The sequence below is a fragment of the Anneissia japonica genome, unplaced genomic scaffold, assembly GCF_011630105.1.
Source record: "Anneissia japonica isolate Jap-2015-1 unplaced genomic scaffold, ASM1163010v1 scaffold288162_len571657_cov150, whole genome shotgun sequence".
Classification (NCBI taxonomy): Eukaryota; Metazoa; Echinodermata; class Crinoidea; order Comatulida; family Comatulidae; genus Anneissia; species Anneissia japonica.
This window is the reverse complement of record NW_022753254.1, coordinates 26424-48023: the sequence shown is the minus strand read 5'-3', so window position 1 is coordinate 48023 and position 21600 is coordinate 26424. Positions and strand designations below refer to the sequence as shown.

The 21600-nt window shown below is 32.6% G+C and overlaps 2 protein-coding genes across 4 annotated transcripts; both read left to right on the top strand.

The window, feature by feature from the left end:
- The first annotated feature begins 7020 nt into the window (after positions 1 to 7020).
- LOC117122804 lies at positions 7021 to 9499 on the top strand. Of its 3 annotated transcripts, XM_033268552.1 has the most exons (3): positions 7021 to 7180; positions 7550 to 8444; positions 8521 to 9499. In XM_033268552.1, the coding sequence occupies exons 2-3, from the start codon at positions 7562 to 7564 to the stop codon at positions 8604 to 8606; spliced, it is 969 nt and encodes a 322-aa protein (XP_033124443.1). In that variant the 5' UTR covers positions 7021 to 7180; positions 7550 to 7561; the 3' UTR covers positions 8607 to 9499. The 3 variants fall into 3 exon arrangements, with proteins under 3 accessions (XP_033124443.1, XP_033124441.1, XP_033124442.1); XM_033268550.1 differs by having other exon boundaries at positions 7550 to 9499; XM_033268551.1 differs by having other exon boundaries at positions 7540 to 9499.
- Positions 9500 to 11058: 1559 nt separating this feature from the next.
- Positions 11059 to 18717, top strand: LOC117122786 (tripartite motif-containing protein 2-like). Its single transcript, XM_033268523.1, has 2 exons — positions 11059 to 11332; positions 15341 to 18717. The coding sequence occupies exons 1-2, from the start codon at positions 11059 to 11061 to the stop codon at positions 17485 to 17487; spliced, it is 2421 nt and encodes an 806-aa protein (XP_033124414.1). The 3' UTR covers positions 17488 to 18717.
- The last annotated feature ends 2883 nt before the right edge of the window (positions 18718 to 21600 follow it).

The window sequence follows — 21600 nt, the reverse complement described above, 5'->3', positions numbered from 1 at the left end:
GAAATACACACAACTGGTTAGCTAACAATTATGTCAATGTTACATGAACACCTGGGAAGGAAGGTGCAATCCCGTTGTTACCTAGCAAACGTCTGTACTGTATGGGGGAGGGGCTCCTGATGTACTGTGTAGCGGGGGACGATGAGGCATAAGACTAGGCCTAGGCGTAACTAAGACAGTGGAATTATATGTGATAGAAAGTACACTTTCGGAAGAAATAAATTAAAATAAGAAAAAAAAAATAACTAGGCCTAAGAATAATTCATTTGCAGAGGTACCTTATTTAAGTATTATACAATGCATTTAACAATGCGGCTCTTGTAGCCCTGGCTTGGGCAAGGCATCCATGTGCAAAACAGTGGTGTTTGTTTATCGATGAAAAAAGCATGCCGGGAAAGTTTGCCTTACCAGGAAAAGGTGACGTATCTAGCTTATGACGTATGCATGCTAACTAATGTGAGTGTGACGTCACCAAACAATTTTCTATTATAACCAAAATATTAATAACTACAAAGTTTCTGGGCGTAAATTCCCTTAATATGAATGAAGGGTTGCTCAATCTCCTTGCCATACAAATTACAGCACAGAGAAATACAGGTAGCTGAAGTTTTTCACGCAAATCTGACTACAAAACCATATCCAAATTTCACGTTCCACTTTTGAGCATGAGTTGTGCTTCGCACTCGCCGCTGAGGGCGGCGTTCCAGGAAGCCTACGTCAGGTGTTGTTTATGTAGCAGATTCTACTAAACATTGGCTTTATAGTGATAGTGGCTGAGTACCTGTTTGACATTAATAATGGTAAAATGATCCAGAAAATCAACCAGCATACTGAACATCGAATTTGAAAACATTCTTCATGTACTAATCAACCTTGTTTTACGAAACTAATTTTTCAATTACCACTTGTCAACAAACGACAATCGGGGACAAGTGTCTTTCTTTTCTTTCCGCAGGCGCACGACATAGTGCTAGGCATAAAAACACTAGCCTAGCAATTTTTGCGGTGACAAAATAATGAGGTACTTAATTGTACAATTTATTATTTTTTATATAAAGTAATGATTCACCGGGCACCATCCCGGATCTCTATCTGACATTATTATTTCAAAGTCTGGTTTTGGGAACCGTAATACCGTAATGGTTACTTTTTGAAGTAAAAGTACCAATATATGTTACTATGATCATTTAAAGAGAAAGAAACCTTAACAAGCCATGATTATGTTTAGCATTTTAATTGATAACAACCGGCACTGGTATCTCTAACATGGTAATTTATGTCCATTTTCTGTCAGTAGTAGAATAGGCCTCTCAGTGAAAAACACTGCTCTTTCAATGGGCTCCGCAATACAATAAAATCTACAGAAGAAAATAAACTACAGTAAATATCAATTTATTATTTTTATAATTTGGAGTAAAAGACAATGTGGTATGATTTTACTTTGAGAAAATATTTCAGCTTGCGACATTAACTGTGATTTTCTGGCTATGGAAATGTACTATCAATTGAGTTGTATTAAGTTTTTAATCATGATTCTCATGTGATGTGTATGCTTTTGGGAGGTATTAATTTATAAGCAGTTTTAATTAGTTAGTCAATTGGCAGATAGAAGAAAGATCGACGAAGTGAAAATTACAGGTACTTGAACACTAAAAATCAGGAAATAGTTATAGGACGACTATAATTAAATTCAGATAGGGCCTGAAAGTGTAAGTTTCTCACCATATAAGAAAGCTGGAATTAATGTGCTCCAAAGGGCCCCGGTCAGGGTACAGAGACCAAAGTCCCAGCAAACATCAGCGGTAAAGTTTTTACATTAGAGGAAAAAGAAAGGACAGTTTTGTTGAGTTGGCAATTTATCAGCCTTTCATGCATGCATAGATGACGATCTGTTTCATTGCGGATTCCATATATCATGATAATATAATATCGACTAATATTGATGTTCAAGTGACAAGTTTTTTTAAATAGGCATACTGACCTGGGCATGATAATTGATTATTTTAAATGCTGCATTCCAGTCATGCCACAGGACTTCTTGCAAAAACTCATAACTCATGCTTCATTTAATCACTGCTTAAATCCCTACTGGGAGAGGTTCTGCTTGTTTAACTTAATTTATTACAGGCCGGGGAATACCAAAATGCCAACAGTTTGCACTACTGTACACTGTACAGTGACACCTCTTTACTGGGACACCTTGTTAGGGCTAAGGTCAAGGGACCTACTTTAAGTTATGAGACAGCTGCTCAATGACAGCTTTTTGAACCATTTCAATTTTGTTAAATTTAACTTCATGTGTGAATCGGGTATAAATTACACTTTACAAACTGGAACACAAAACAAAAATACAGTAGTTTATGTTAGAAACTACCACAATTGTGTTAACAAACATTCTGTTATGTGTAATTACAATGTCGCAAGTATGCATTTTAAATAAAGACAATTTCTTAAAACATTTTTAACATTGTTCATTCCAAAGTTCTTCACCTCTACAGTATATGACAAACTTCTTGTAGTCAGTCCAGTTTTTGGTTTTGGCAATATTAATTCTGGTTTAGTTCTTATATCATAGCAATTATTTTTAAAGACAAATCTGTTAGATAAATAATGTGGTGCAAGGTTATACATAGTGATGACTTCATTTATATATAGCCTTTGGAATAAATAAAAATATCAAATTACAAAGATAAATATTATTAATCAATATTTGTCTGCGCATTGATTTATCAGATTTTTTTAAATAAGGGGTGCGCCCTAAAAGACCAGGGGCCTAGTTTCAATGAACCACCTGAACCACTCCTAGGCATAAGTGATTATTTTTTACAATTTTAAATTAAAATGTGCAGTATTATATAAACATAAATACTATCAATCTATATTTTTATTTACGCATTGCTTCATCAGATTTTTTTTATAAGGGGTGGGACAGGACCTTCATAGATCGATGGCCACTGGAGCTTAGGAGCCCATGTTCAATGAACCTGCAGAATCTGCAATAGTTATGCCACTGTAATTTTGGAGGTCTTTAGTTGGATGTGTCAAAAGGTTTGATAGATGAAGATATAGGTTTAAGCAATTTCCCTCTTCACAAGACCTTAGTGAGGCTTCTACAAATAGATTACCAGTATGTTTATGTAGGTACACAATCACAGGTGCATAGCAATTTAAATCCTACTGAATTGCATTGAATTGAACTATCCTATTGGAAATAAGTCTAAGGACTTTATGGATGTTCCAGGCATTGATTTATTTATTTTTTTTCTTGTTGAAATTATTCTGTAAAAACTTGCACTTCATTAAGTAATAATAATAATTATTATTGTACATGATAAAACGGAACCCGATGAAACATACATAAAAATAAACTACACCTGATACATACTACTATATTTAAATATTCTTCTCTGTGTCCATTTCAAAGACAAAGTAAAACTAACATAAAATGTGTTTTAATCTAATTACAAATTTAAAATAATTGTAGTGTATATAATGTTTTTTTTTTTTCGTGGTATCATGAGATACATTTTTAAAATACTGTAGATCTGAAAAATCTGATGATTAGATTGTATTAATTTAAGTATTATTAATTAATTACTATGTACTCTAGAAGAGACCTACATTTACTGTCTATCGTCCAATAATAATTATTATTATGAAATGTTACTTATGCCATTGGTATTTATTAGGGGGAATAAATAAATACTACTAAAAAAATAAATGATACTAAAACAACCTAATTAACAAATAATATTAGGCTGTACTCCTTTAATTATTATTTATTTATTATATATAATTAATTAAATACCTATAGCCTAATTAACTGATTTATTAGATTGTATTATTATTAATAAGTGTAGTGTTTATAATGCTTTTTTTTTTAGGTAGAATCATGAGTAAACATATTTCAAATACATTGTTTATACCCCCTTGGTTCAATTTGTTATTAGTTATTATTAATGTAAAAATCTGTTAAAGATAGGTTGATACCAATTTAAGTATAATTTAGTAACTATATAATCAATTAAATACAACCTAATTACTACATAAATATAATGTACTATACTGGGGTAATAATGTGGAAAGCGCCCTGAGACTTAGTTGTATAGAGCGCTATATAAAAACCTACTATTAATAATATTATCATTATATTTACTGTGTATGTTTCATCGTCCAATTATTATTATAATAATAATTCATACTGCTATAATAATAATATATATTATATTCATATTATATTATATTATACATTCACATTATATTATATTCATATTATATTTATATATTATATATTATATTCATATTATATTATATTTATCGGTATATATTATATTATATATTATATTCATATTTAGATTATATTCATATAAATATTCATATTTATGTTAAGCATATAGAGGTGTCCGTAATATGCACGCTATAAGTCGACCATTATTGTTATTATTATTGTTATTATTATTATTATAATTATTATAAAGTGTTATTTATGTATTAAAATAGAACTATAATTTTATGTTGATTTATGTTTTTGAAATATATTCCTTGCCTGGCCTGAGCCTAGCCTAGGCTATTGAAAGTGTGATGTGTAGTGCTGTAGTGCAGGGGGCCTATGAGCTATATTTATGTCTATTTTCAGGTGGTATTTATCTAACAAAAATAAGTTATACTAGAACAACCTAATTAACATTTCTTATTAGGATGCATTCATTTAAGTATTATCTATTAATTATACATAATTAATACAGCATCATTAACTGATATATTAAGTTGTATTATTATTAATAAATGTAGATATATAATATATAACCAAAAAATAATTTATTGGGTTAAATTAATTCAAGTATCATACATTTACTTAAATAAATACAGTTATTATTAGATTGCATTTACTAATAAATACAACCTAACCAGATCGTATTTATTCAATGAAATACACTATGATACAAAAGAAATTCAGCAAACAGAAATGATGATGCTCTATGGTAAATTTAGTAAAATAAATACAACCTAATAAAATATAGATAATACAATGAAGAAGTAACTGATACTTTGCTAATTATTCTATGAACACCAACAATTACCATCAAGAGTAGGATTAACTGGGTGTGTGATAGCTCCTGTGAATATTTCAACCAATACCGTTAAGCACATAGAGGTGTCCGTAATATGCACGCTATAAGTCGACCATTATTGTTATTATTATTGTTATTATTATTATTATTGTTATTATTATTATTATAAAGTGTTATTTATGTATTAAAATAGAACTATAATTTTATGTTGGTTTATGTTTTTGAAATAGATTCCTTGCCTGAGCCTAGCCTAGGCTATTGAAAGTGTAACATTTTAAAGAAAAAAATGATGTGTAGTGCTGTAGTTCAGGAGGCCTATGAGCTATATTTATGTCTATTTTCAGGTGGTATTTATCTAACAAAAATAAGTTATACTAGAACAACCTAATTAACATTTCTTATTAGGATGCATTCATTTAAGTATTATCTATTAATTATACATAATTAATACAGCATCATTAACTGATATATTAAGTTGTATTATTATTAATAAATGTAGATATATAATATATAACCAAAAAATAATTTATTGGGTTAAATTAATTCAAGTATCATACATTTACTTAAATAAATACAGTTATTATTAGATTGCATTTACTAATAAATACAACCTAACCAGATCGTATTTATTCAATGAAATACACTATGATACAAAAGAAATTCAGCAAACAGAAATGATGATGCTCTATGGTAAATTTAGTAAAATAAATACAACCTAATAAAATATAGATAATACAATGAAGAAGTAACTGATACTTTGCTAATTATTCTATGAACACCAGCAATTACCATCAAGAGTAGGATTAACTGGGTGTGTGATAGCTCCTCTGTATATTTCAACCAATACCCCTATTCTGAAATGGATCATTCCTTTAACCACCTTCTTGTTACTTGCGTCTGACATGAAATTTTGATGGTATGAACAAGGCCAGACTGTTTTTTTTAAATTGTTTCGCGAACTTATTTTTTAAAAGTTTGTCAGCGGGAAAAAAAATATAAAAATAATATTTTATATTCTTATTTAGCAAATGGTTTTGCCAAAAACATCCAGATGGAGGTAAAAATAAAATGGTAATAATGGTTAAATATTTTTAATATATATATATAATTGGGAAAAAATATACACATCTTATTTTTGGAGATTTCAAGGCAGCGGGCGTTATAAAAATAACCAAAAACTTTCATTTAAAAAAAAAAAATTTTGTGGTGGCAGGTGCACCAATCGGCCAAAAATTAAATTTTATTTTACTCAAGACCATTAATATTGGTGTGCAGTGGTTTTGAAAAACAAGGTATAAAAAAAGGCATTAATAATAGTCACAAAACCAACATTTGAATTTCACTTACTTTTATCCAGATTTTTAAGTTGCCTTAAAACGTGATTTTATTTATTTTTTTCTTCCTACTTTTTTTTTCAAATCAAATAAATTATATTTATTTTGCATTTACATGTTATATATTATATTAAAATGATAAAGTACATTACAAATACAAAGTAAGATATACCTATCTGAATTCCCATTAATGATAATACATAATAAGCTATTGTTATAATTATAATTATTATTATTATTATTATTGTTAATAATTAATAATCATGAAATCAATTGTAACTAATCTTGGAAATCTACAGTTTTTTTACACTATGGGGAACAGAAGCAATTATTATTATTATTATTTCCCAAAAAAACTGCCTGAAGGCTGCAGGGCTGAAGGCAATTTTTGAAAAATAGATTATATATTTTAAATACTTTAAGTCTAGCAATTTTCTTTCAACTTATTATACTTATTAATGTTTAATCCAATATTAAAAGTCAGGAATGCATCCGAACACAGCGTACAGAGCATTAAATTCCAGGGCTATGATAAATATCATTATACTGCCACCTATGTTTGTACGGTACTTTGACATAGTGAGGTCAAATGTCAACAAAGATTATAATAATGATGGTGGTGTACATTGGATTGGTTTGCCTTCCTTGAAATTTGAATATATTAATAATTAAATGGGTAAAGACAATATCACACACTGACGCAGATGAAGGAAAGAAATAGAAGTGTACAGATATACACAGAATTTTTAGTGACTTCAAAAAGATCATAATTCTGTAAGTATAATCTTTTCTTTCTTTTCAGGTTGTCCCTTCACGAGATTTGTTTTCCTCATCTTTACAGGTCCTGCCTTCTTCCTTTTACCTGACCAGTTACCTTATTTATTTCTATAATTGTTTTTTGGTTAATAATGGTTGATAATACGATAATGTAATGAATTTGTAGAGTAGTATGGTATGTAAAAGTAGGTTCGGGATGAGTTAACCAACACTGCTACAGTGATTCAGTTCACTTTGCCTCTGGTCTCCATATTTTTTGTGTTGGACCTAATACATAATGAAATGAAAAGGAATGTCAATCAAGGCTTAATAGGCCACTGATCATAGCCTCAGTTAATTTTCCTTTTAATGATTTATAATTCACAGGATTGTTTCAAGATGACTACCAGTGAGCCAAATCAGGTTGAAGATAATGTAGACGAGACAAACTTGTTTGAGTGTAGGATTTGCTTTAGAAGAATTCGTAAGCCCAGATCCTTCAGCTGCCTCTTAATTTCCTGTTTGGCATGTGTAAAGGACAGTGTTAAGATGAATAAATTGACTTGCCCAAATTGCTTAAAATCAAATCGCATTTCTAAGGGTCATCATCACAATCTTTCTAAAGGATTAATGAAAACCATTAAAATGAAAAATGTTAGACTTAGGGATGTGATTAAGTGTGAAGACGATTCCTTGCTGGTTTCATGTTTGACAAACGAAATACTGAACTACAAGCAATCAGGAGAATATATTGGTAAAGTTACACTACCACAAGGTGTGGAAGTTAACAGGATGTACAAAATGAAGAATGGTGACATAGCATTCAGTGATTGGGGTAATAGCTGCATTACAATATGTAATATGAATGGTCAGGTGATCAAATCGATAGGTGAGGAAGTATTTGAGTTTCCATATGGTATATTTGGTATTCATGTGGATGAGTCGTCAAATGTTGTGTATGTGCCTGCAATTTGCGATTATGGTACAAACCAACAAATGTTTATTTTTTCTGGAAATACAGTTTCAACATGTGTGTACAAGTTTGACCTCAGCAGTGGGGAGATGATCACAAAGATTCCTCCAAAAATATTAAATGAAGACCCTTGTTGTATCAACTATAGGTTGACTGACATTGCTCTTACAAATCAAGGGCATCTTCTGTTACTGGATGATTCCTTCAAAAGAATACAACTATTTGATAATGAGGGAAGGTACATAAAATCAATCATTAATATTAGAAACAGAAATAGAAAAGTTAAGTTTACACGACCTTGCCGAATAGTAGTTGATGATGATGGCAACATCATTGTAGCATGTAATTACCAACTACTTTTATTCAGTAGTGATGGAACATTCACTAAAAGAATTGATAAACAAAAAGATGGAATTAAGCATGCATGTGGGTTGTCCATCATTTCAAATAATCCACGAAGAGTTGCCGTAGCAACCTGTAATAATTTATACCAACCAAACAAAAAACAAAAAAGTTCAATAAAAATATTAAATTATTAAACTATATAATATTTTCAATTTCTACAGCAGATATATAATGAATCATTGGTAATAACAAATGAAATGATACTAGGATATCCACAGGAAAGTTTTATTAAATTAGTCATCTATCCAAAGAAAGTGTCTAATCCTGTTCGTTAATTGGCTACAATACCTTGGGTTAAAACAGTTGTTACTATTTTATGGTAATAACTTCTTTTTATTATTTCTTTTTTAAAATAATTATTATAGACTTATTTCTTAAAAGCACTACAACAGTTTTTAAGCTCAATACAAATTGTTATTAAAAGTAAATTATTATTATTATATTATAATGTTCAAATTTTTAATTCTAATTACTGTATGATATACCAACTAAGTTTAATTGTTTACATACCAAATTAATATACTGTAGGAATAAAATCTCTGAAGTTGTCATGATATATGTTGTTTTTAAGTGATTGTTTATGTAAAATCTCTCTTTGATTGGTGGAAAAAATGAGAAGTGTGTGGACCTTTTTAATTTCTGCAATAAGTTTATGGCACTAATCATCAATGTAGTAGTACACCATTTCGATTATAATTGTATGAGAATGTACGGACTGGTTATAAAATATTGGGAAGTTATTAATGATGGCCAGCTGGAAAAAATGTGTGACCACACAACCAACAAGACCCAGGGTGGCCATGCGCAGTCTTCACTACTGCACTCCAAACATAGTCTGTGAAATTCTTATCAGCAAAGTGATACTCCTGAGACCCCTTTAAAGAGTGAAGGTTAAAGAGTAAAATTTGGTGGTTTACTATATATTGCTGTAAATGAAAATAAATGTATCTTCATATTCATTTATTGTTCCAATCAATTCTGTTAATTATTTCTGATTATGAGATTATGTATTACAGTACATAAACTTAGGCTGTTTTGGGCCTGGGGTAGGGGGCGGTGGAGGAGCAAAATGGCATGGGAGGTGCAAAAATTGGGAATGAGGAACTAAATTCCTATTTCCAGTGAAAATTTATGGTTGTTTTTAGTCTTTTAATCCACTTAGTAGAACTAATTTTCTAGTATATGGAGGGGGTGACGTACATCCTCCACACCATTCCCCCAGCCTACTGTACACCCCTAATATACAGCTATATACAATAACTTACCTTATGGCAACTGTAGTGGTTCGGGTTTTCAATCTTGCGAATGTGGTTTGAATCACTGTTGTGATTCTTGTTTGTTTTCTTTGGTCAAAGCACTTTACCTGTGGTGGAATTTTCTACCATATTCGGGATGGGGGGGGGGAACCACTGTATCCCCAGCCTATGCCTATGACACAGTTATAAAAAATGATTTATCAGAACTTATGTTTAAACTAACCTTATAGTAGCTGTGGTTCGGGTTTTCAATCTTGTGGAATTTGGTTCGAATTTCTTGTTTGTTTTCTTTGGCCAAAGCATTTACCTGTGGCTACCTATCCTCACCCAGAAGCTGGGAGCTGGTAGGTGTACTTTGTGCTGGTTTATTAGTTATAAAATCCAGTGACAAGGGACAGTCTTGTATCGCCTAAGTCAGTGCGATATGCAGGACACTAAAAAATACAAATTATGTTGGAATAACTGACGTGACCATGTAAAACTAATAAATCAAATAAATCAAAGTAGCAATAAATTAAACCACAATATAATATGGTCGAGTGACCAAGTGGTAAGGCAGCACTTACCAACAAAATCAACAATTAATTCTCGGTAAAAACTGACCTTCTTAAATTCATTATGTTTCGACTATCAATTGTGCGATTTTTTGAAAAAACTGTTGATATTCCTAAATTTGGTCATGATGTGTTGGGCATCCAATACTTTTTTTCCAAAAAAAAATCTGATAATCTGACAGAGGTTATGTGTATGAGTATCATAATTTTTATTTTAGATTCATGAAATTTTTTTAAATTTTTATGATGATGGTAGGCAGGTAATTTTAAATCCAAAAACAGTCCGGGGGACCAATTTTGGACAGGGATCAAATTTTTACTGACAGTACCATACAAAATTTATTTTTAAACACTTTTCTATGGCGATTTGGATGGCTGAACGGTTAGTGCAGGGGCGCCACAACCTACAGCCAATATATATCGGCGCTGGTTCGGATGGCGTGCTGGCTTATGTTTCTGGTGGCAGTTTAAGTCTGAGAGTGCCACTGACGACAATGAGATGCCATAATCATAATTACACAAGTTTATGTAGGCCAGTTGCTGGTGCCATGTCTCTTATACACATCTAGATGTGTATAAGAGACAGCAGGAGAATATATTGGTAAGGTTACACTACCACAAGGTGTGAAAGTTAACAGAATGTACAAAATGAAGAATGGTAACATAGCATTCAGTGATTACAATAATAAACCTATCAGAATATGCAATATGAATGGTCAGCTGATTAAAACAATTAGTGAGAGAGTAAAGAATACACCACGGAGCATTCATGTGGATGAGACATCAAATGTTTTGTATGCAGCACCAAGTGGTTTCCTCAGTAGCTGTGTGTACATGTTTGACATGAATAATGGCAAGACCATCAGAACAATAAGGTCACATGGTACAAAAGAAGGTAAAATGAGTTATGTCGATGGTGTTACTCTTACAAATCAAGGACACCTTCTTGTATTGGAGAGTGAATGTTTAGGTACTGGAACAAGTAGATTACAGTTATTTAATAATGAGGGAAGGTTTATAAAAGTCCTTGTTGCTAATAAAGAAACCTCCCAGCATTAGATCTACATTCCTTTCTAACCACATCATTTCGGTTCCCATACAATTTCTTCTTATTCATTAACTGGTCCTGGTCATTGAACATTTTGGTCCCCACAATTGACATGTCAGAGCCAAATGATAAATGACCAGTCACTGGCATCAAATCAATGGAATGATATATCAAATAGAACAATGTCATTGACCTGTATGCCTGGCCAATGATTAGAAATAGTAAATTCATGAATAACCCCTACTGAACCATGGGATAGATCCCATGCTACGTCACAGTAGGGTACCAGTTTACCGGGTAGCTCAGACATGAAGAGAACCTTAGGAAAGAAGAAAATTACTGTAAACGAGCTAGTCCATACATTAACAATATGCATAAGCAGTATATTACTTTACTGTATTATACTATAGAGGGTATTACAGTCAAACCTACTCCAATTTTTTTTTTTTTTTAAATATAAGAAACCACATTATAGAGGGTATAACATCATCATACCTACTCCAATTTTTCTTTTTTTTAAATATAAGAAACCGCATGACATTTTCCCTTTTTTATAAGAAGCAATCAGGCTCATTGTTCTTATAAAAAAAGTACATTCAAAGTGGCATATCACTTCACAAGACAAACAATATCAACACAAGACAATCTACATACACACAGGCCTAGTATACAGTAGTTCAGACTATGTGGATAAACCCGGCTCAACTCACCGGGTTTATCCACCTGCCAGTCTGAACTAGGCGGCTTATCTCAAGCCGAACTGCTTGACATGCTACAGTGTTTAATTGCTGCAGGGGCTTAATATTGAGCCAGGCTTAACTCAAGCCCAGCTTATCTCTAAGTCTGAATGCAGCCTAAGACTCCTTATGAGGGTGAAGTTGTTTTGGTCGTGAGAAAAAAATAATGTTACTGTGACCAGATTGAACCTAGAACCCACGGATTGGAATTAAAGCATCTTAACCACCAAGCTATACAAATCCACTTGGATATAGATTAAGCTAAATAGATAGTTGTCACCACATTAGGCAGACCCATGAATTTAAATAGAGGGCATGGTGGAAGGCAATTTTGTTTACCTACCCAGTTTTTGGATTTTCCCAAAACATGGCCAACACAATTTCTTGTTTTTTTTGTTGGCCTTAGACTTTGATGATCATTATTCTTTAACATTTTATTAATAATTTGCCTAGGAAGAATAGAAAACATGATTTTGATTTGTACATTTTATATTAAAATAAAAATGAAACATTTTTTTAGAATAAAGACATAAATACCAGTGCAAAGTTACCAACAATATATAATTTAGGTAGTAGGCACTAAATTAAAAACTGAGTCGCAATATATAGCAAACTTTAGTTTAAAGCTCAAGAAGCTGTAATACTTTTACTTGTAAATATGGTAACAGTTAGTCAATTCCACTAAATGACCTAATATATATTAAAATTTAATTTTCATGTTTAAATTACTGATGCTCCATACTTTTTTAATTCCGCCGATGATTTCTCAAAAACTAGCTCAAATTTGCGCAGAAAATCCCACATCACATTGTTTGCAAAAAATTGCGCAGGAATTGGCTGCCCTTACTTTCCGAAATGCATGGACGTATTTCTAGGCCCGCGCAGGCTTTACTATATAGTCTGGCTGATGCTGGTTATTGTCTAGAAAAAGCTAGAATTTTTTTTTCCAATTCCTTCTGAGAAATAATATGCAATGACTGCGGCCTTCATTCGCACAGGCACACTTTTTTCAGCCCTGCTAGTAAAAGAAACCTTGGATGAGTTTATAACTATTGAACTTTACAACAGTTCAACACTGCTGCATGACTGATTTCATAAAGTCACACTTGATTGCATACACAATCCCATACCAGGTCACATGACTAACCTGGAATAAACCTGGAAAAACCCACAACTATGACACACTTCATGTGCAGTACCTCTAGTTAAACTTTAAGGTAAGGTAAATATTTTATTTTATAAGCACAATGCAACTTAAATAATTTTAAAACATTTGAAAAACTTAATAAAATTCTTACTATAATATCTGTTTCCCAGTGTTGGATAATGATGTGAATGGTCCATGAATCTATTTTTACTACTGAACAACTTCCTGTTAAATGTATAATACAAGCATTCTTTTGATATTTATACCATCTCTCAGTTAACCCTATGAAGTCCCAATGGGGTTTATTCTAGGTTTTTGGGGCCCCTTAAGGGGTTTTAATAGGTTTCTGAATAATGCATAATAAATTTTTATGACTAAATTTCTGCAAATGTTGGGTTTGAAAAATAGCAAAATTATTTGACTTTTTTACCTAAGTCAAAGGTCATGTGCCCCAAAATTGCAATTTAGGGGCCCAATAAAGGTACTTCTTTTCCCATAAACCCCATGCAAACGACACTAAAAAAAGGCCTATGCTCATAAATGTTACGCATTATGTGTAATATGTTTTCTACAAAAAAACAAAAAAAAAACAAAACAAATTTTGGTTAAGAAATATTATGCTTTCATATCTATGACGATTTTTTTATGCCCAAGGTCACAAAGGTCATTAAGGTCAAAATTTGGGGAACGGCCTCTATCACACGCCCTCCCCCCCCTCCACCGATAGAGGTCAAGTAAGCCTAGCTAGGACTACATATGCTTATTTCTAACTAGGGTGGACTACTGGATCTAGGATATATTTCACTAAAACTAGTACATTTGATAAAATAATAATATAATATAATAATAATAAAGAAATGGGAGTAGGAGTATTGAAATATGAGAGCAGGTCCATGTACATGACCAAACCGAAATGAAAGTTTGCAGACCTAGGCCTAGCATTACTGGTTGCGCTGCTAAAGTTTCTAGTTAAAATCTTTCCTCAGATTCATATTATTTATATTATTATTAATTAATTAATTAATTATTTATCATATAAACAATTCCGCTATCCTCGTCTATCCAAGTACAGTACATCAATCACTGACATAAAAAATTTTTTTTTTTTGCTCTATACGATCGCTAAGCCTTGTCCTATTGTTTTAATAATGCTGCCCTCTGTTGCTGACTCTTTTAGGGGATTTCCCTAACGTCATAGTAACTATAAATAGGTCGGACCGCGCATCCAGGGAAAGTAAATAAATTACTCCGTTTGGGATACGGACCACGACCTCAAAGGTTTAAGACTTTACCTACATCCTGGGATTACCTAAAAGTAAACTACAAAGTGTACATGGAAACAAATACATGACATAGAGGATATATGGTAGCTGAAAATTATTTAGAAAATAAGAAAATCAGTTCACAGGAACCTAGTTCAAGTTATAGAGGCACAGTATATTCTAACAATGTCCACAGTAAAATACACAGAAGATACATACAGTATATTATATGCAAAACGTTTGAAATAATGAGCCTTTAGTTTCCAAATTAACTTAAACTTGCTTCATAGGCTAAAATGTTAAGATATATAGTTACCCAGCAAACACAAAGCGTTCTTACATTATAATGTTTGCAAACATTATTGGTTGTGTGTCATAAAATAATGCTGACACAACGCTGCAGCAACATTTTATTCAGTTGTGAAAGTAAGCCGCAAAAATTGCTCCAGTGAGAACTACACCAGGAGAGAAAAAGAAAGAGAAAAATGCCCCACCCCTTTTAAAAAGTCCCTAATTTACAAGCATGTAGAAAATGTTCCCGACAGTTAAAATAATTTTCCTTAACTATTTAAATTTAAAAATCCTGTTTTCATATCATTATTTACCAGCCACTACTACCTTGTGGTGGACCTTTATATTTGTGGGCTCTACAAGGCCTACACCTCACCACTAGAGCTACCACCAATGCCATCACCACTACCACTGGTCATGCCTACAGTATCAGTCACCAAACCAAAATTATTATTTTGTATATTAATTATGCTGTACAATAATACAAATAATTTATAATTTACAGGATTGAATCAGTTTCTCGAAAGTGTTGATGAGAAGGTCCTAGAGTGCACTATATGCTTTAAGAGACTTCAAAATCCTAAATCCCTCAACTGCTTCCACAGTTTCTGTTTGGCATGTCTGGAAGACTGGGTTAAGACTAAGGGAGACCTGATTTGCCCAACCTGCTCAAAATCATATCTCATTCCAGAGGGTGGGCTTCAAAAGCTTCCACCAAATACCTTTTTAAATAACTTACTGGAAACCTTTGAACAATTTTCAGAAAAAGCCGAGATGAAATGTGTTTGCAAAAAAGGACTCTCAGAATACTACTGCCAGGATTGCAGACAGTACTTGTGTACTGCCTGTAGTGATCATCATAAAGACTTTCGAATCTTTGCAAACCACAAGCTACATTCAGTGGAGGATGTGCGATCAATGACCCCTTCACAGATGGCTTTACTACATCCGCCGCTGTGTTTGCATCATAACAAACCTTTGGAATTTTACTGTACAGAGTGTAAAACTCCAATATGCATAAATTGCACAATTACTGACCACATTGCATGTGAAGGGAAACACAAACCAATCAGCATCTCTAAAGCATTTCAAACATTTAAAGAAACTTCGGAAACATTGGAGAAAGCTGCCAATAACTGTAAAAACAAATTACAATATGGCTTGAAAACAGTTGAACAGAATGCTACAAAATTAGAAGAACATAAAGCGACAGCTTTGAGAGATATTGACAATCATATACAAGTGATGATAAGGCAAATCAAAGAGAATGGAGACAAAATTAAAAATGAATTAGAGACACTATACAAAAGGAAAAAGAAGGTCAACGATGCACAAATGGATGAATTAAACACAACAATATCTGATATAAATACAAAACTGAGTTTTCTTAATCAGTTATTGAGGAGTCATGAAGCTACAGCAATGCAATCAAGTGAAACAGTAATTACCGCACTGAAGGACAGAATCAATGAATTGCCAAAAACAGAGCCAGATGATAATGGACACATTAGATTCTTAATAAATAAACAACAGCTTACTTCATTGCAACAAATTGATATTGGAAATGTTACACAAGTGAGGGCAGACTGCCTAATATTAGAGGGAATGGAATCTGTGTGTCAAGGTCAGACAATTGTTGTCAAAGTAATCAAAACAGATGAATGTGAAATACATGCAAATCAACTGAAGGCAACATGGACACAGCCTACAGGAGAAACGAACCTTACACAAGTTGAAGATGATGACAATGGAAATTATTTTGTGACAGGTCAATGCACTAGCTCAGGTATATGTAAACTAGATGTGAGTGCTGATGATAAACCAATCCAGCAATCACCAATGATAATCAAAGTAGAGAAAGAAGGATTGGTAAATACCATTAAAAAAAAGGATGTAAAAGATGTAGTTAACTCAGAAAATGATTACTTACTATTTTCATGTGAGACAAATAAAATTCTTCAGTACAAGCAATCAGGAGAATATATTGGCAAGATTACACTACCACAAGATGTGAAAGTTGAGACAATGTACAAAATGAAAAATGGTAACATAGCATTGACTGACTCAGGTAATAAATACATCACAATATTCAATGTGAATGGTCAGGTGGTCAAGTCAATTGGTATGGGAGTAGTGAAAGATCCAGTTGGTATCCATGTGGATGAGGAAGCAAATATTGTTTATGTAGGAGATTGGGATATTGGCTGTGTGTTCATGTTTGACATTGATAGTGGTCAGATGATAAGGAAGATAGGGACAAAGGGTGACCAAGAAGGTGAAGTTAATGGTGTCATTGATGTTACTCTTACAAACCAAGGACACCTTCTTGTATTGGAACATAACAACAGTAGATTACAACAATTTGATAACAAGGGCAGGTTCATGAAAGTCCTTATTAAAGAAGGTGATGAGAATGGTAAGGCAAGGGAGCCATATGGAGTAGTAATTGACGAGGATGAAAACATCATTATATCAAATAAAGGTAATCACAAACTACAGCTATTCAGTAGAGATGGGAATTTCATTAAAAGAATTGATAAACCAGAAGATGGAATCAACACACCATGTGGATTATACATCCTTTCACATCATCCAAGAAGACTTGCAGTAGCAAGTATTGGTGATGGCACAGTAAAAATATTCAATTACTAAATGTTATTATACCATACATATTTTACATTATTGAAGAATCTCTTTTAAGATCCAGCGGACGTCATCGCCCAAGGCATGTTTTGTCAAGTATTTGTCAGGTAGGGCTTGTGGTAATTGTAAATTATAGTAGAACTCGTTTGTTAAGACTTGAGAAGCCCAATATAGGACAGGCCTACTTGCGTCATTCTAGTGTTATTTGGAACTGGTAGGTGGCTGCTGTGTGCTCTGCATACTGTACATGATTGTATTGTGTTGGTATTATGGTACCAGTTTTTATTAAGTCAATTAAAATGCTTTGTAACTTTGTTAATTGTGATTAAAGTTTATTTGGATTGGATTTGGATTTATTCTGTGCAAACACCAAAGATAGCCACAAAAGTCTAGCAGAAGACTTATTTTCAGTGGGGTCCTTGGTGGCAGTTGGGCAGCACAATTGGAGACAATCCCCTACTCTTTTTGGAAGAGTATAGTGTGTTCTTTAATGTGCACATGGGCCATAATTGCACACAGGACCAACGACTTAACGTCTCATCTGAAAGACGGTGTGCTATTGTAACTTGTATTTCAGCCCTCCAGCTGAAACACAAGGAGTGCTGAAAAATCCACAATATTCTTTACTGCTCTGAATTTTACATATGTTGCATGTTACATGATTGAATTAACATCATATTTTGAATAGGCTCAATAAACATTTATATTATTCAATACAGTATTAAAAGAGAAACATGCATTGAGTCACATTCATTTCATTTTCATATCTTAGAAAATATTTTTTTATTAATGTTTATTCATTTTTTGTGTGTAATATTCATGAAAGACAGCTTTTTATTGAAACTAAACCTCATGTATTATAGTTATCATATTAGACATATAAAATGTGTGATTGCAATTAAGCATTAATTTTATTTATTTTAATCAAGGATTGTTTCTTTATTGTGTCAAAGCTGGAATGTACAATGGGTAAATCAGACTTTTTTAATAATGTTGCCTAAAAAGAAAAATAATTATGTATATAATTATTATGAGTTTTGAATTACAAGTTTCATAAAAATAGAAATGTATTAAAAAAACAGATTGAATTACCGCTCCAAAGTAACCCACAAAAAATAAATTAGGTTTTTTTCAAAGTACTTCTTTAATTGTACATACTGTGTGAAAAGTACACATAACATACTATGTTATAATATTGTATTGTTTCTCATCATTGAATAAATGTCATTAGAATCTGAATTAGATTTTTTTTCTCTTATTTCCCTAGTATCAAGCTTTGTTCCCTTTCTGTGAGTCGGATGTATTTATTGGTAACATCAAGCCTGTTTTTGTCAGATAGAAAAAAAAAATATATATAATAAACTTACAAGATGAGAAAAAACGCTTTAATTCATAATCCATGTGGCCACGCTTCCCATCATTCTTGTTTCCCTGTCTTTTTTAACTTGTATCCACTTTGGCTTTCTCTTGAAATCATCTGACTCTCCAATGAATTTTAAGAAGATTAACCTGAAAAAAAAAAAAAAAAACTTACCAGGTGAGAAAGAATGCATGAGGTCACACTCATCTCCCTTATGTCTTTTTGAACTTGCATCTCAGTGCTCTTCTCCCCTGGAAACAACTGTCATACCGACTTCAATTTAGCCTGAAAATTTTTTTTATAGCAAACATGTATATAATAATAAATTTTACTTTGATAGATCCTTGACATATCTTTTTTTTTGTGGTCAGAAGGACACCAAAGGACATGTAAATCAGGATTGGGACTTAATACATTGTGACCATGGCTAATATTACTACTGTACTATTGCTGTATTTTGATATGACTGTAGCCACTTATCTGCTTTCTGTTATGTGGTTCCCAAATGCACTTCTCAATTGTAGTCCCGGCCCCCTGGACCCGGGACTTAGCCGCAGATGTAATTTCCAAAACGGTTACATGCATATGAAAGTCCTGGCCACCTCCCAGCAATGCCGGGCATCGTTTTAACATACATCCTCGGCTAAGTCCCCGTCATCGCTGTACACAATTTAATGTGTACAATTCCCAGGCCTTCCAAGGCCTGTTACATCTACAGGTAAATTTTAGGTACGTCCTGGCACATACCTGTCATTTGAAGCCATTTTTACCGGGGCCATTTTTACTGGGAACATTTTTACTGGGACTATTATACCGCACAACATTGAACTTTTCCTCATTGCCACAATGAGAAGTGATGTTGAAATTACAAAAACATTTTTTTAATCACTGAAAAAGTATGAAGTAAAAAATAATTAAACACAAATATAAAATCATACTAAAGAAAATTATGAGGAGAGAATTTGAACAACTCAACATCCATGGGTGCATGCAAGGTGAGTCAGGAAGGTCGTACGACCCCCCAAAAATTTTCAAAGGTCCACATTTTTTCCAAAGACATTTTTTTCTAGGGTCTTTTCTCAATGACATAAATTAAAAAGCATTGATGAGGTACCAGCAATGAGTCCAAATACCTTGCCAATTGCGTGACGTAATCTATCTCAATCCCAGCAATTCTGAAACTGAGCCAGTCATCCGCTTCAAACTAGCACTATAATTACTTTTCCTGTCCTCCACTGAAAAGGTCCAAAACATTATGATCATGACCCACCCAGAAAAAAATCCTGGATACACCCCTAACATCAGTAGAGGGAGGGTGATGATGAGAGTTCTTACAATTACACTAAAGAACCTGACCTTGCAGAGGTCAGGGAATTTTTAGTTTGTCACCTTGTGTAATATTAAGTCAAAGGTACAAACTTTTCATGTATTTCACGATAATAGTTAGAAACACTTCAGAAAATGCAAATTACATTGAAATAAAAGTTTAATTAACTATTCCAATATTCAAGATGTTTAGAATGACCTTATATTTTAATATAATTGAATCTTTGATGTAGTTTTCTTGGACAAATTTTTAAGAAAATCAAAGCATGAAAAGTGACCAAAATGAGACAGAAAATCGCTGTGCAAAAACAAAGGAAAATGGGATAGAAGGGAAAAAATTAAGACAGAAAACAATGGCTATTTCTGCCATGCCAACTGCAGGAAAATTCAGAACTAAAGTATAGTTGCATAAACAAGAAAAGAGAAAAGGAATGAGTTTCTTTTATTTTTCATAGAATAAGCACATTTCGGAAAGCGCCACCAGCATCAGTTTATGTTGAGAAACTTTTTGATGCGCCTAATCCCAGAAAAAAAAAAAAGGTAAATAAGCAAGTGTAATATGGAATGCCATTGATGCCAAAATTGATATATTTTAAAGCATTTTTACTGATTAAAACAAAGTTTAGGGACTGGAACCTAGTCTAGTAGAGACCTGACTTAATTTTATCTATAAAATTATGACTATTGAACTTTACAACAGTTCAAAGTCTGATGTCTCATTTTATAAGTTACAGTTCATTGTGCACAAACATACCAATCTATGCCATGTTTGTTAAATGATAAAGATAAACCTGGAAACTACTTCTATTGTTGGAGACATTTTACACATGCTGCACCTCTGATTCAACCAAGTATTTTAAGGTAAATATCTCATTCATTTTTAATTTATATGTTGTTTTGTAGGATAGATCAAATAACTTAATGATTAAGAAACATATCAAAGGAAATGAAATACTACTGTGTATAGGCCTATATATAGTCCTATATTAATATTACTGTAGTCATATTTTGTTTAATATTAGAGGTATTTTATACATCACATTATTTTATAAGCCTAAAATTATTAGGAATGTATGGTAAGATTTGATGGTCCTCTTCCTACTACCTACTTTTTAATCTAAAAATAATCAATACAATTCCTATAGATAAAAGCAATAAAATAGAGGGCATGTTCATGGTGGAAATATTTAAAAACTTGTGGCAGAAAATAGCACAGAAATTATGTAAAATTTAGTATAATTCCCGGGGGCCTCACATTAAGACGTGCAAACGGAAAATTAAGGTACCTGACATTCAATATACAGTAATATACAGTCCTTGATGTAACCCCTCTTTTGTTTTGTAGGTTACTAGGAAGAACCCTGGGGCCTAACTTAAAACCAGAGCCTTGCAGGCGTCAACGTTCCTATGCATGATACACGACTTTTAGAAGTATA